Below are 16,676 nucleotides of genomic sequence, written 5' to 3'. Positions count from 1 at the left end.
CATTTGAGATTTGGCCTCTTGCAAAAAAAAAAAAAACCCAAACAAACAAACAAATAAACAAATAAATAAATAAATAAATAAATAAAAGATAATAAAAAAAAATATATCATATACTGTCATTAACTTGCCGAGGATAAAATTTAAGGCTGTATATTAAATTCAATTCGAATCAGTTTTATTTGTATAGCAATAGACATTTAACAGCAGACATTTTTCCAAAGAAAAATCGATAAAAAAAATTAGAATGTATATGTTTAGTGCCTATAACATTATCTTATAATTTATTATGAGCAAGACAGTGGCAAAAAAAAAAAATCTCCTGAGACTTCATGGGGAAGAAACCTTGAGAGGAACCAGACTTAAAAAGGAACCCAACCTCATCTGGGTAACACCAAATGTATATTCATTATACTTTATGGACAGTAAGTTGGACAGACATTTAAAATCCGGCCACTTGCAAATAAAAATAAATAAATCAATAAATAAAAATTAAAGATCGTACATTTTGTCGCCACCTAGCGGAGGATACCGTATCTGGCTGTAAATTCAATTCAATTCAATTCAATTCAATTCAATTCAATTCAATTCAATTCAATTCAATTCAATTCAATTCAATTCAATTTAATTCAGATGATAAGAGATGACCCGCTTCACCACCATCAGTTTAGTTATTTTAATTGCTTTACAGAGGTCTCAAATTCAGTTATTAAAGGTACTTTAATCCAGATAGTCAACAGTTGGAATGTTTATTGTCTCAGGTTGCCACGAGGAAGCATTGCACCTGTGAGTTTTCTCGCTGAAGGTAGTTAAGGTGGTGGAGACAATATCAGTGACCACAACCTCCTGGGGGGAATCTGTCTTCTTTGCATCGCTGCTCTGTCTGGAGCAGCTTCTTTTATGCACATTAAATGTATCACAATCCCCAACTTCAGCCTTCAGCTCTTTCAACCTTTCTTTTGTTTTCTTGTCCCAGTCACCATCATTAAGCTGTTTCTCTCTGATAATGCAGTTCATATCATGTTGACACTGGAAATCTGTTTTGCTTCTTGAGCTGTTAGACAAAGATTTTGAAAATGACATGCAGCTTCTACTGCTTAACCCTCTCCTCAGGGAAGCAGGCAGTGGTCTACAGAAGGCTGGAGATGTTTTTCCTGAGTCACAAGTTTTATTGGGGTTCATTCCATTAATCACCGGGCCAACACAAGGAGATAAAATGTTCTGTTTAGGTAGGAGCAGGATTTTCTTAATGGGTGTAGGCACAAATCCTAAAGGGGTTTCATTGTAAACATGGAGAGGAAGTTTGGAGAGAACTGGAGATCCAATCACCTTTCCATCAGCTGTAAGCACACCCATGTTGACACCTTTAACTCCTGTCCTCTTCACTTTCAGCTCGGGCTGAGTGTAAGGCCTGTGACTGTGAAGAGGATTCTGTTTTTTCCTCGTTTTGTGAATCTGGCACCTTGCCTGCAGGGACTCTGTGTAGAGAAGGATCGCTGAGTGCATGCTCCTCGTTCTGATCTGTGGTGCAGAATCCAAAGAGTGGAAGCCTGGGCGCCTGAAAGGCTCATAATGATAATGCTGAGTGCTGTACACCACAGGATATTTTTCACTGGATTTCTGTTGAAACTGGGATTAAAAAAAATATAAATATTAACAGCATTGAATCTTTAACTCAAATAATTGTTTTGCTAGATATCAACATTTTGAATTAAATTCATGCCATAATTATGTAATGTGAGAGAAAAAAGACCTCAGGAACTTCATTTATTGAATACTTCCACAATGCATTTCTTCATGCATAAATCTGTATTGAAACCTGAAACTAAACTGAAAATTTGTTGCGTGCAAACCTGAAAACATTTACATGAAAAATTGTTATGTCATTTCTTATTGCCACTGTAATGTATGGGATCCAAAGAAGCAGTATAGATATTAACCAAATAAAATAAAAGTCCTTATTTTTACCATGATTTCACAATAAAAACATAAACACACACACACACACACACACACACACACACACACACACACACACACACACACACACACACACACACACACACACACACACACACACACATAATTACATAGGTTGTACAAGCCATTGCTGGAATGACAGACAGCATTTAATAAAGAGAGAGAGAGAGAGAGAGAGAGAGAGAGAGAGTGAGAGAGAGAGTTTCATTCTACAGAGAGACATGTCCAGTCAATACACCTTTCCACAGAAAGATTCTAATCAAGGTGTAGAAACATCTTTGAAAAGATCAAGAAAATTGGGACCTAATTTTCAAGTGCTGTTGCAAAGGGTCTGAATACTTATGTACAGTTTTTTAATAAAGTATCACAAACATTATAATTCTGTCTTCACTTTGTCATTATGGAGTATTGAGTGTAAATTAATAATTAAGAATAATTCAAATAAAATGCTTTAACTCTGGATATGGAGGAAGCTGCTGTCCTGTGCTGTAGCTTTGAGGGCACTAAGAGTAATCTCCTTACTATCTAATCTCTTCATCACCTAGTTGGTGTTTCTCACTTGCGCCACTATTTGTAACCCGATCGGTTTGAAGGTGAAAGTAATATATCTTGCTGTCATTCGTGATTTTCTGAAAACGTCTCTGGTCGAGAAAAACCACAAAGTGTGAAAGCACCTTTATCTGACAAAAATGTGGGACATTCACTTCATTGATCTGATAAACACTTTAGCTCAAGCTGTGGGCATACTTTACCAACAGGAAGCATTTTACAAGACTGTTGTTGTCAGTTGGATTATGCGTCAATATTTTGGGGCATTTTAAATAAATCAATAAATCATCATGACTAATTACTTAATCATTACCTTTAATTTCAGTGGAATAGCGCATTGAAAGAATAGAAGGCATTTTGTTCAAGGTGCCAGTGTGCCCCTTCATATCTATGAGAAATCTAAGACTGTTTTTTCAAGCATTTTTGTGCATATTAACATTTGATAGGTTGCTCATATGACCATTTAATTTGTTACATGTTTTTTTAATATCATGATTTTAGAAATGAAGCCCTTAAATAACTGTATGAGTACTTACAATCAGCTATGTATCTCTTTCAAACACAAGAACATAGGATTGAACTTAAACTAAGACTTAAATATAGAGGCTCAGAGCGTTGTTTGTAGTACACAGAATTTACAGGTTTTCTGGACATTCGAAAATTAAAAAAAAGGCCAAACAACATTCCTTCAATATTTAACTATATTTGGCTGAGTCGTCTTCTCATTGTAGCCTTAAATTCTTGCTCTTGGATAACAATAGTAGAACCTGATGTGGTCTTCTGGTGTTTTAACCAATCTTCCTAAAGGTTTTGATGTGTTGTGTGTTCTGATGTGCTTTTCTGCTTAAAATGGTCAGTTGAATTACCAAAGACTTCCTGTCAGCTCATACCACTCACTATCTCTCTCAACAGCAGTGTATTACTGCCTGCAAAGGCCACTGGATGTTCTTAATTTCTTACACTATTGTGTGTAAACCCCAGAGATTGCTGTGAAAAAAATCCACTCAGACTAGCAGTTTTGTAAATACTTAAATTAATGTTGCTTATGTAAAAGTGACCACCATTTTGACTTCATAGCTGTCTTCACACTTGCAGGCCCTCTCATTTATAATATTTATCAACTCTACTCTATCATACCACAGATCTGGAGACAAAAACAGATCTGGATACATAAACAGATCTTATGACGCTTATGATCTTATGAAACTCTGGATTCTTGCTTTTGGTTCTTATTGGACGATATTTCAGGTATGGATGTAAGATATGGTCAATTTTATTGCAAAAATGTGTTAAATTGATGTACATTTTTGTTTTTTATTTACTTTCAAACTCATGAGGATACAAATTCCACATGAATATAATTGAAAATATTTTGCCACACTGTATAAAGCAATGTTTATTCATTAACTTGATACAGAAGGTGTTTACCAGGTAAACTTTTTGAAGGCGAGGAGTGAGAACTTTCACGTCTTTCCTCTCAAGTAAGTCATCAAAACTAAGAGGAACAGGTTTGAGGCAGACTTCCTTTTCACTCCTATTAAAACAAAAGACAAGACTGAGCTCTGATATTTTATTCTGTAATTTTCCACAATTTTTAAAGAGATAAACTTACTTCATTTGAGGTAAACTGGTTTCAGTGCTAATATTATCAGGGTTCTCTTGACATTGCTGAATATTAATCGATTCATTTGGCTCTGTTGATTTAAATGATTGATCCATTTCTAGTAAACATACACATCAACCATGTTAGGAGGTCAAATCACTTAAAGTAAATGGCTTACACCATATTTCTTCAGGTACACCGATTAGGCATGAATTTATTGCCACCAATCAGGCATATCTTTAGGATCACCTGCCTAATATTGTGCTGGTCCCTCTTTTGCTGCCAAACAGTTCTGACCCATCAACCATTAACAGCAATAAGGTCTTCAGCAATTTGAGCTACATCTGTTGGATCAGATCACACTGGCCGGCCTTCGCTCTACACGTGCATTAATGAGCCTCGGTCACCCATGACCCTGCCCACCACCACTGTTCCTTCCTTAGACCACTTTTGATAGATACTAACCACTGCAGACCGTGAACATCCCACAAGAGCAGCAGTTTTGGAGATGCTATGACTCAGTCGTCTAGCTATCACAACTTTATCCTGTTTTTAATACGTCAACTTTGAGGACAAAATGTTCACTTGCTGCCTATTATATCCCACCCTCTAACAGGTTCCATGATAAAGAGATAAGCAGTGTTACTCACTTCACTTCATAATCTTATATTGTCATAATGTTATGCCTGATTGGTGTATATAAGCAGTCCAGTTGTGAGCCATACCACTATGAGCTGAGCTGGAGCACCAGTGGAAAATGTCTGTGTCTCCAAGACTGATGCCCACTAAAGCCTTGCTCCTGTTAGCTTTGGTCAGTTCATGCAAAGAGGGAAACTTCTCAACCTGAAAGAAAATAATACTTTTAGCAAGTTCATACATACTAAATTTCTTTGTGTGTCCTGCATATTTGACAAATATTTTCTTTGAGTATCTATTAAGCATTACTTCGAGAACCTAGCGAAAAATGCTTTGAAACAGGCAAGAAATAAACACTTACAATAGGGGCCACTTAATTAGATCAAGTATTTTGCCTTTATACACATGTAAAGGCAAATAAGCAGCTGAATGCACTGTATTTTCGTTCTCATTTCTGGATTCATGAAATATTTCCTCATAATAACAAGCACACAAAAAATAAAATTTTAAACTCTTCTATTTAAACCAAAACCACTTAATAATCTACTTTATCAATTAATCGCATTCCACACCTCAACATATAGTCAAGTCAGCTTTATTATTGTTCCACTCATCACAGACAAAAGACAGACAACAGAAATATAATTCCTCTAATCACAATGCCACACTGTGACACAAACACAATTCCCTAACAGACAAGATAGTAGATACAAGACATATTTTGCTGTCAGTAGACACATTGATTTTCCTGCTATATATAAACAACTAAGCAGTTGAGGGTTAGGAGCCTTGCTTAGGAGCCCAGCAATGGCAGCTTATTGATGGTGGGATTTGAACTATCAACCTTCTCATCACAAATCAACATCTTAACCATTGAGCTGCCCCTCCCCACTAGGCTTGGTTATTTTGTTGAGGTTGGTTAATAAAATATTGTAGTAAAATGTTTTCTAAAGACAATAATAAAAACATAGTTGGATCTGTAATTCTATATAAAATATATTGTATGAAGCAAAATTACAAATGCACTAGAAAGGACTGGATTTATACATAGATTTTATACAACTTTATTACCTCTTTGTCTTCATCTCTATAAAAAAGCTGCTTTGTGACAATGTCCATTTTTAAAAGCGCTATACGAATAAAGATTAATGAAATTTTATTTAGATTCTCAGCACCTCTCTTGACCACGTTATCCTGTGTGGGGATTGACTGCATGGCCAGAGAGTCTGTGGATTCTTCGGCAGAGTCAATAAACTTATTTCTGCCTCTTCTTTGTCTTTAAAAAAGAACAAAATGTTTAAAAATGTATACATTTTATACATGTTAAAGGCCACATTTGTTGAGCTGGTTTTAAATGAATATTTACTTGAAACAGATGTACTGTAGCTAAATCAAGGCAACAGACATGTGCAACAAATGGAACAATATACAGTATTTAGCATAAAATATATATTTTATTTAGTTTAAAAAGATAAAAGCATAACTTTATAGAATAAACTAATTCAAGTGTAATTTTATTTGTAACAAAATAATAATAAAAAAAAAATACTATTCTTTAGCTCCTCTTGGACCAGTGTTAATATAATGCTAATGTATTTAGCTATCCATTTCTTAACTAAAGGCACATCTTACCTTTACACATAGAGAGTCCAGTTGATGATTTAACATTAGGTGTATGCTTTTCAGAATGTATGATATCTCTGCTACTGCCAGCTTCAACTGATTTGCTGCGGAAACTGCCTTTCACACTGGCTGTCACAGCTAAAGACTTCCTAAACGGGACACATCAGCCTGAACAAAGTGATTCCTAGTACATCCTCTTCAGTTCAGAATAAAATAATGCTAAGTTGAAATGTTTTTTTTTTCCTGGTAAGGTTACAGTAATGTTATTGAAACTTGTATATTGGAACAATCCAAAGTCTAATCACAGCTGAGGTCTGATGACATTAGAATTAATGCTAGATGTAAATGGTTCAGTATTCAGATTGTCTGTCATAGAACCTTACCTTAGCCTCTTACAAAGAAGATCTTGCTCATGACTGATAATTTCCTTGTTTGCTTTAAACATTTTTCTGAACCTGAATTCACGATGAAGACCCAGACCTGTATCAGACCTACCGTATGCAAAGAACTGTCTTGATACTTGTGTCAGCTGGTGATTTTTCTGGAAGGGATGGATAAAATTTCAAAACCAGTTAGTCTGTAGTCATGCAATAGGATGAATACTAAAAAAAAGCTTTTTGGCACAGCAGAAAAACAATGCTTGCAAACATGGATACAGCAATAGAACTAATTTTGTGACTGCAGACAACACCCTCAACACTTAATCAAGTTTATAATTTCCTGCATTGCCGTTTCTTATTCTCTTGTGTTTTGCCCATTGAGATCAATAAACAACACCTTGTTTTGTTTTAGTTTGGCTGCTATACTTCCCATAAGAAACCAGAATAAAATAAAGTAATGCTGCGTTATCATGCAAAATTATCTAACAATTTGCACCACAATGATCAAAAAGTATATAAAAAATGCTGTTGTCAAAGTTTAATTACCTTTGCAAGTCTATCCAAGATGCTCTTGGAGTGAAAGTCCAAGGTGTCAAAAGTCTGGAGCACCCTTGTTGTCATGTTTCATGCGTCAGCCCTTATTTAACACACACATGGTTTATTTATATATATATATATATATATATATATATATATATATATATATATATATATATATATATATATATATATAAGACATCAAAACATTCCATTAATTTGTTTTTCTGCTAGATGATTAACTCACTTAGTCAGAAAAATCTCTATGTTTTAGGTTTCCATCCATTGCTGTTTCTTGCAGCAATCAGAGACTGAATGTAAGGCATGAGCATTTCCATTGTCTCTCTGGGTTACACAAATAGCACACAACCTGTCACCTTATTGTCACCATAGCAGCAGCGTCACAAGCACCTTTCTCTCTCGTTTATCAACATATGAGAAACAAACTCTTTCAGTTTTAAGAATATAATTGAATGTTGAGATGTTTCTACATTATGAGAAGCAATACAAGCAGTCAAGTTGTATGGTAAAATATTAAACAGGTAAACATTTTAAATACAGGAATTTTAGGTTGTCAAGTAAATGAATAGACATTTCTTTTTTATTTTCAACTAATGAAAATAGATATATTACCCAAATATTGAATGTCCAAAAATTTCTTCAAAATATCCAAACATGTTATCCTGATACATTAAGTAAAAAATACATTAAGTAAAGCTAAATGGAAAAATTCTTCTGAATTATTTTATACAAAGCATTTTCTCTCTTTAAAGGAAGTAATGCACATGTTAAGTAATAGACCACTTTTCAAATAAAAAAACGTATGCAGATCTCTCAGATAATCATTGTACATTTTAGGTGAATTTTCTATAGCTTATTCTCTATTATTACTATTTATTATTATTATTATTATTATTATTATTATTATTATTATTATTATTATTATTATTATTATTATTATTGTCATGCACGGATTTAGAGTCGGAAACCAGAATAAAGTCAATAAGCTTTATTTGCCTTAGTACACGAAGCTGGAGCTTCCAGAGAAGCAAACACTGGAAAACGGGTGGGATACAGATCATAGGTGGTTCTCTGACATTACCCCCTCCTCAAGGGGCGGTTCTCGACACTCTAACTCGGCCCTAACTCCCGGGGGGGGGGAGGTCAAGCCGATAGGCCACTTTATTGATGCGCCTGATGATTCTGTTGATTCTGAATGGCCCGATGTAACGGGGACTGAGCTTTTTGCAGATCTCCGAGGATCTGCGAACCTCCAAGTGGTCCTGAGGGCATTCTGGGAGTCGGCACACACGCACGCTCTCCCGGAACCAGTGATCCACGGCCGGGATGTTGGATGGTTCGTCCGTCCAGGGAAATAGCAGAGGCTGAAAGCCTAGCACGCACTCGAATAGGGTCAAGTCGGTGGCTTCTTGGCGCAGGGAGTTCTGCACGTACTCGCCCCAGGGAATGAAACAGTTCCAGCTTGCTTGATGAAGGCCGTCTTCCACTCATCGCCCTTGTGGATGCCCACTAGGTTGTAGGTGCTGCAGAGGTCCAGTTTGGTGAAAACATGTGCCCCCGTAGTTTCTTAAGGGTGGCTGGGACAAGAGGGTGCGAGTATGAGAGTCGGGTGATTTGGGTGTTCAGGTTGCGATAGTCAATGCAGGGCCGGAGTCCTCCGACCTTCTTCTTCACAAAGAAGAAGCTGGAGGCTGTGGGGGAGGAGGATGGAATGATGAAGCCCTGCCATAAGGCCTGTTGAACGTTATTCTCCATAGCTGCATGCTCCACACAAAGTACACGAAGCTGGAGCTTCCAGAGAAGCAAACACTGGAAAATGGGTGGGAAACAGAGCAAAAGTAATCCAGAGATGATCTGTAGTGTAAACTGTAGATCGGACAGTGAGGGAGTGGGAACGGGGGCCTTATAAAGAGTAGTGTAGATTGGAGAGGCTGAGCGAGTGTGCTGAGTGCAGGAGGGAGGCATGGCTGGTGGTTCTTTGACAAATATTATTATTATTATAATTTTTTATTTTAATTTTTTAATTTTTTTTATTCCATCTCATCCATCCATCTTCTCCCGCTTATCCGATGCCGGGTCGCGGGGGCAGCAGTCTAAGCAAAGATGCCCAGACTTCCCTCTCCCTAGACACTTCTTCCAGCTCTTCCGGGGGGACACCAAGGCGTTCCCAGGCCAGCCGGGAGACATAGTCTCTCCAGCGTGTCCTAGGTCTTCCCCGGGGTCTCCTCCCAGTGGGACGCGCCCGGAACACCTTCCCAGGAAGGCGTCCAGGAGGCATCCGGAACAGATGCCCGAGCCACCTCAGCTGACCCCTCTCGATGTGGAGGAGCAGCGGATCTACTCCGAGCTCCTCCCGAGTGACTAAGCTTCTCACCCTATCTCTAAGGGATCGCCCAGCCACCCTGCGGAGGAAGCACATTTCGGCCGCCTGTATCCGGGATCTTGTCCTTTCGGTCATGACCCAGAGCTCATGACCATAGGTGAGAGTAGGAACGTAGATTGACCGGTAAATCGAAAGTTTCGCCTTGCGGCTCAGCTCCTTCTTCACCACGACAGACCGGTACATCGACCGCATTACTGCAGAAGCTGCACCGATCCGTCTGTCAATCTCCCGTTCCACCCTTCCCTCACTCGTGAACAAAACCCCAAGATACTTAAACTCCTCCACTTGCGGCAGGAACTCCCCACCAACCTGAAGTGGGCAAGCCACCCTTTTCCGACTGAGGACCATGGCCTCGGATTTGGAGGTGCTGATTCTCATCCCAGCCGCTTCACACTCGGCTGCAAACCGTCCCAGTGCATGCTGAAGGTCCTGGTCTGATGAAGCCAACACGACAACATCATCTGCAAAGAGCAAAGACGAAATCGTGTCGTCACCAAACCGGACACCCTCCGACCCCTGGCTGCGCCTAGAAATTCTGTCCATAAAAATTATGAACAGAACCGGTGACAAAGGGCAGCCCTGCCGGAGTCCAACATGCACCGGGAACAAGTCTGACTTACTGCCGGCAATGCGAACCAAGCTCCTGCTTCGGTCATACAGGGACCGGACAGCCCTTAGTAAAGGGCCCCCGACCCCATACTCCCGGAGCACCCTCCACAGGCCGCCGCGAGGGACACAGTCGAATGCCTTTTCCAAATCCACAAAGCACATGTGGACTGGTTGGGCAAACTCCCATGAACCCTCCAGCACCCTGTAGAGGGTATAGAGCTGGTCCAGTGTTCCACGGCCTGGACGAAAACCACATTGTTCCTCCTGAATCCGAGGTTCTACTATCGGCCGTATTCTCCTCTCCAGTACCCTGGCATAGACTTTCCCAGGTAGGCTGAGAAGTGTGATCCCCCTATAGTTGGAACACACCCTCCGGTCCCCCTTCTTAAAAAGAGGGACCACCACCCCGGTCTGCCATTCCAGAGGCACTGTCCCCGACCGCCACGCGATGCTGCAGAGGCGTGTCAGCCAAGACAGCCCCACAACATCCAGAGACTTGAGGTACTCAGGGCGGATCTCATCCACCCCCGGTGCCCTGCCACCGAGGAGTTTCTTTACTACCTCGGTGACTTCAGCTTGGGTGATGGACGAGTCCGCCTCTGAGCCCTCAGCCTCTGCTTCCTCAATGGAAGACGTGACGGCGGGATTGAGGAGATCCTCGAAGTATTCCTTCCACCGTCCAACGACATCCCCAGTTGAGGTCAACAGCTCCCCACCTCTACTTTAAACAGCATTGGTGGGGCACTGCTTTCCCCTCCTGAGGCGCCGGACGGTTTGCCAGAATCTCTTCGAGGCCAGCAGATAGTCCTTCTCCATGGCCTCACCGAGCTCCTCCCAGGCCCGAGTTTTTGCCTCGATAACCACCCGGGCTGCAGTTCGCTTGGCCTGCCGGTACCCGTCAGCTGCCTCAGGAGTCCCACAAGCCAACCAGGCCAGGTAGGACTCCTTCTTCAGCTTGACGGCATCCCTTACTTCCGGTTTCCACCACCGGGTTCGGGGATTGCCGCCTCGACAGGCACCGGAGACCTTACTGCCACAGCTCCGAGCGGCCGCTTCGACAATGGAGGTGGAGAACATGGTCCACTCGGACTCAATATCTCCGGCCTCCCTCGGGATCTGGTCAAAGCTCCGCCGGAGGTGGGAGTTGAAGATCTCTCTGACAGGAGGCTCGGCCAAACGTTCCCAGCAGACCCTCACAGTACGCTTGGGTCTGCCGAGTCTGTCCAGCTTCCTCCCCCGCCATCGGATCCAACTCACCACCAGGTGGTGATCAGTTGACAGCTCCGCCCCTCTCTTTACCCGAGTGTCCAAGACATACGGCCGCAGGTCAGATGAAACGACCACAAAGTCGATCATCGACCTGCGGCCTAGGGTGTCCTGGTGCCACGTGTACTGATGGACACCCTTATGCTTGAACATGGTGTTCGTTATGGACAAACTGTAACTAGCACAGAAGTCCAATAACTGAACACCGCTCGGGTTCAGATCAGGGGGGCCGTTCCTCCCAATCACGCCCCTCCAGGTGTCACTGTCGCTGCCCACGTGTGCATTGAAGTCTCCTAGTAGAACGACGGAGTCCCCAGTCGGAGCACTGTCCAGCACCCCTCCCAGAGACCCCAAGAAGGCCGGGTACTCTATACTGCCGTTTGGCCCGTAGGCACACACGACAGTGAGAGACCTATCCCCGACCCGTAGGCGCAGGGAAACGACCCTCTCGTTCACCGGGGTAAACTCCAACACATGGCGGCTGAGCTGGGGGGCTATAAGCAAACCCACACCAGCCCGACGCCTTTCACCATGGGCAGCTCCAGAGTTGTAAAGAGTCCATCCTCTCTCGAGGAGTGTGGTTCCAGAGCCCAGGCCGTGCGTAGAGGTGATCCCGACTATCTCTAGTCGGAACCTCTCAACCTCACGCACAATCTCAGGCTCCTTCCCCGCCAGCGAGGTGACATTCCACGTCCCTAGAGCTAGCTTCCGTGTCCAGGGATCGGGTTGTCGAGGCCTCCACCTTCGACTGCTGCCCGATCCTCTTAGCACCGGCCCCTTACGGTCCCTCCTGCAGGTGGTGAGCCCACTGGAAGGCGGCCCCACGTCGCTCCTTCGGGCTGAGCCCGGCCGGACCCTGTGGGGGAAGGCCCGGCCACCAGGCGCTCGCATACGAGCCCCAACCCCGGGCCTGGCTCCAGGGTGGGGCCCCGGCTGCGCCATACCGGGCGACGTCACGGTCCCTGATGTAGTATCTCTCATAAGGGGTTTTGAACCGCTCTTAGTCTGACCCGTCGCCCAGGACCTGTTTGCCTTGGGAGACCCTACCAGGGGCATATAGCCCCGGACAACATAGCTCCTAGGGTCATTCGAGTACTCAAACCCCTCCACCACGTTAAGGTGGCAGTTCAAGGAGAGGGGACTCTACTGCAGAATGGATAAGGAACTGTACTCTAATTTTTTTTATTATTATGACTTATTCTCTATTATTACTAATTATTATTATTGTTTTTATGATTATTACTTATTCTCTATTATTATTTTATTGCTTAAGGTTTTGATTACAATGATGTAATATTATTTCTGTCATTGTTTTTAATCCCATGTTGAGCATTTTACTTGCTCTTTACAGATCCAAAAATACCAGCTTGACTGATATAATTTTACTTACTTAACATTTCAACGCATTTAGCGTTGTCATAGTGCATGTTTACAGAACTCTTGGTGTAGATTTAGGTCCTGATTGAATAAGCTAGAGGGACCATTGGCACGAACCAAAAAAAAACTCCCTGAGGTTAGATGAGGAAGATAACTTGAAAGAAGCCTTAGAAGGAAGTCTGTCTTCTTCTGCATGACATCAGATAATGTAATTGTGAGTCAGTATTCTCTATAATTCATAAGATTACAAAAAATCTTGTTTGGTGATCTTATTAATTAAATGGAAATTTGAGACTTTTAAATAATGCAGTATATTATAGTCATATGAATGATTGATTGCTTCTTCTTCTTCTTTTTCTTTCGGCTTCTGCTTCCTGTTAGGGGTCGCCACAGCGGATCATTTGTCTCATACTACTGTGTCTTCTACATCTGCCTCTTTTAAACCAACTGCATGTCTTCCCTCACCACATACATAAACCTTCTCCTTGGTCTTCCTCTTTTCCTCTTTCCTTCTACCGATTTACCCCATGTCCCTCCTCTGCACATGTCTAAACCATCTCACCTTGTCTCCAAAACATCCTACATGCGCTGTCCCGCTAATAAACTCATTTTTAATCCTGTCCATCGTCATCACTCTCAACAAAAATCTTAGCATCTTTAGCTCTGCTACCTCCTGCTCCAGCTCTTGTCTTTTAGTTAATGCCACTGTCTCTAAACCATACAACATAGCAGGTCTCACCACAGTCCTATAAACTTTCCCTTTCACTCTTACATATACCCTTCTATCACAAATCACTCCTGTCACTCTTCTCCACCCACTCCACCCTGCCTGCACTCTTTTCTTCACTTGTCTAACATACTCTCCATTACTTTGCACTGTTGACCACAGGTACCTGAACTCCTCCACCTTCTTCTTCCTGCAACTGCACCACTCCACTGCCCTCCCTCTCAGTCACACACATGTACTCTGTCTTACTCCTACTGACTTTCATTCCCCTTCTCTCTAGCGTGTATCTCCACCCCTCCAGGCTCTTCTCAATCTGCTCCCTACTCTCACCACTAATCACAATATCATCCGCAAACATCATAGTCCAGGGAGACTCCTGTCTGACCTCATCCATCAACCTGGCCATCACCACTGCAAATAGGAAAGGGCTCAGAGCCGATCCTTGATGCAGTCCAACCTCCACCTTGAACCTGTCTGTTGTTCCTACTGCACACTTCACTGATGTCACACTGTCCACATACCTGTCCTGCACCACCCTCACATACTTCTCTGACACACCTGACTTTTTCATACAATACCAAAATTCCTCTCTTGGCACCCTGTCATATGTTTTTTTCTAGATCCACAAACAAACAAAACTCCTTCTGACCTTCTCTATAGTTTTCCATCAACATTTTCAAAGCAAATAATGCGTCTGTGGTGCTCTTCCTTGGCATGAAACCATACTGTTGCTCACAGATGGTCACCTCTTCTCTCAGCCTGACTTCCACTACTCTTTCCCATAACTTCATGGTATAACTGATCAACTCAATCCCCTGTAGTTACTGCAGGTCTGCACATCTCCCTTCTTCTTAAAGATTGGTACCAGCACACTCCTTCTCCATTCCATAGTCAGCCCCTCATTCCTCATTCCACCACCACATCTCTCTGTCTTCCTTTTGCTTGCCAGATGTCACACCAAGTGCCTTTCTAACTGTCTTCCTTATCCATTCTGCAGTAGTTGCCCAATCATCCAGCACCTCTTCACCACCACACCTGACTTCTTCCCTGAATCTCACACCACAGTTTTTCTCCTTTCGTTTCCACCAGCTTATTTTTCTTCCAGTCCTCACTCTCCTCCTCTTCTTCTTCACCTCCAAAACCATCCTACAGACCACCATCCATTGATGTCTATTTACACTGTCCCCTGCAAACACCTTACAGTCTCCAGTCTCTTTCAGGTTGCATCTTTTGCATAGAACATAGTCCACCTGTGTCCACCTTCCTCCACTCTTTTACATCACATAATGCTCCACCTTATTTACCACTGCCATTTCCATTGTTGTAGCAAAATCTACCACTATTTGCCCTTCCACATTCCTCTGTACATTCCTCTGTTCCCTTCACGAACATGCCCATTGAAGTCTACCTCAATCACCAATCGTTCATTCCTAGGTACACCTTCTACCACTGAATTGCACTGAATTGTGCAACCCTAATGGCTGGGTTTATTTCTCCTTTTTTTGATTATTCAAATTCAGTTGCTAATGACTTATATGAACTACTTCACAATCACCCTAACTTGTCCGTCTAGAACAACCCTTAAAGGTTTGATGCAGACCCAACAAAAGATTCCTTATAATAAAGGGATCCAAGTAGAAGCTCTATAGCAAGCTATCCATGAAGTTGAATGAACCTTTAATTGATATTGCAGGCCTGAGCTTGCACCTTGATAGATTTAGCATGCTCATCCATGAGCACATCAAGTTTAGATTTGAGTTACAGTAGCTGAATTGTGTCTGCCATATCTGAACAACCTCAAAATATGTTTATCTGGAGCTTATACTTATCTTCAAAGCAAGTACTGATTCTGTTTTTCTGTTAGAGAATTGGGGTCAATAGACCACATGACCCACTAATTTAAAGATTTTAGCAACTACAGGGTGGCGGCATTTGCTAAAAAGAAAGTCTTTCTGTACAGACATTTAATTAGTTTTGGGGTTTTTTAAACAGTTATGAAAGAGCATTTTAGTTTTGTTTTATTTTTAAATCAATAGATGCTGTTTATTTTTCTGCCACCTATTCCCCAAGGCAGAAGGATTTTTACAAGGACTGCTGATCTCTCATTTAATGCTCATATAAATAGTTCTACTAGAACACCTATTCTACTTGAAAATAATGATAATGATAATAAAGATAAGAAATATTAGACACTGTTACTACTATTGGGAAAACATTTCATACCTGTAGATTATGATAGTGTAACACATCACTGCCTTCATGTTTCAATAGAATAAGAAACAAGCTACAGTTAGTCCAGAAATGAATTAATTTACTCCTTACTAGAATCAAAAGATTTAACCATATCACCCCATCTTATCTGCACTCCACTGTTTTCCAGTAAATTTTCAAAATGTCATGAAATGCTTATAATGACCTATAAAGCACTGGTGGTCTTGCACCCCACCACATGAGCTGCCAAGCACTGCAGATTGTGATAAAAATGTGGGTAGCTCATAGAAAAGTGTTAGCTCATAAGACATTGGGTCTCTTTGGATAAGAGTGTCTGCCAAATGTGCATTCTCATTATTAGTACCTAGTACAAAATAATACTAATACTAATAATAGAAAAAAAGACATTTGGCATTTATTCAAAATTAAGCCTTACCTTTAAGATTTACAACCCCAATTCCAAAAAAGTTGGAATGCTCTGTGAAATGTAATTAAAAACAAAATGCAATGTTCATTTGCAAATATCTAAAAACCTATATTTTATTCACAATAGAACAAATGATTTTTTTTATTTTGAGAGTTTAATATTTAAAGTAAGGAGTATACCATTTTATAGAAAATAATCAAGTAATATTGAATTTGATGGCTGCAAAAGTATATTTACATAATTTGGAAACTCACTATGAGTATTATCAATAACATTTATAATTATTTGTTTGAGTGGAGAAAAATCCCCCCTCACACACACACACACACAAAACACACACAAAACACACC

At 41.3% G+C, this 16,676-nt stretch overlaps 2 protein-coding genes across 2 annotated transcripts in view; both read right to left on the bottom strand.

The window, feature by feature from the left end:
* ddr2a (discoidin domain receptor tyrosine kinase 2a) overlaps nt 1-16,676 on the bottom strand; it is a 359,575-nt gene that overhangs the window by 238,317 nt on the left and 104,582 nt on the right. The window lies entirely within an intron of this gene.
* LOC310740518 (uncharacterized protein) lies at nt 574-7,601 on the bottom strand. Its single transcript, XM_083567339.1, has 9 exons — nt 7,553-7,601; nt 7,315-7,405; nt 6,772-6,929; nt 6,398-6,537; nt 5,941-6,041; nt 4,855-4,972; nt 4,139-4,247; nt 3,955-4,060; nt 574-1,626 (listed from the first exon to the last, which is right to left on the bottom strand). Exons 2-9 carry the CDS (start codon nt 7,387-7,389, stop codon nt 718-720), a joined length of 1,716 nt encoding a protein of 571 aa, XP_083423465.1. The 5' UTR covers nt 7,390-7,405; nt 7,553-7,601; the 3' UTR covers nt 574-717.

The sequence above is a fragment of the Silurus aristotelis genome, assembly GCF_946808225.1.
Source record: "Silurus aristotelis genome assembly, chromosome: 2".
NCBI lineage: Eukaryota > Metazoa > Chordata > Actinopteri > Siluriformes > Siluridae > Silurus > Silurus aristotelis.
The sequence above is the reverse complement of the archived record's forward strand: the minus strand, read 5'-3'. Positions and strand labels throughout refer to the sequence as shown.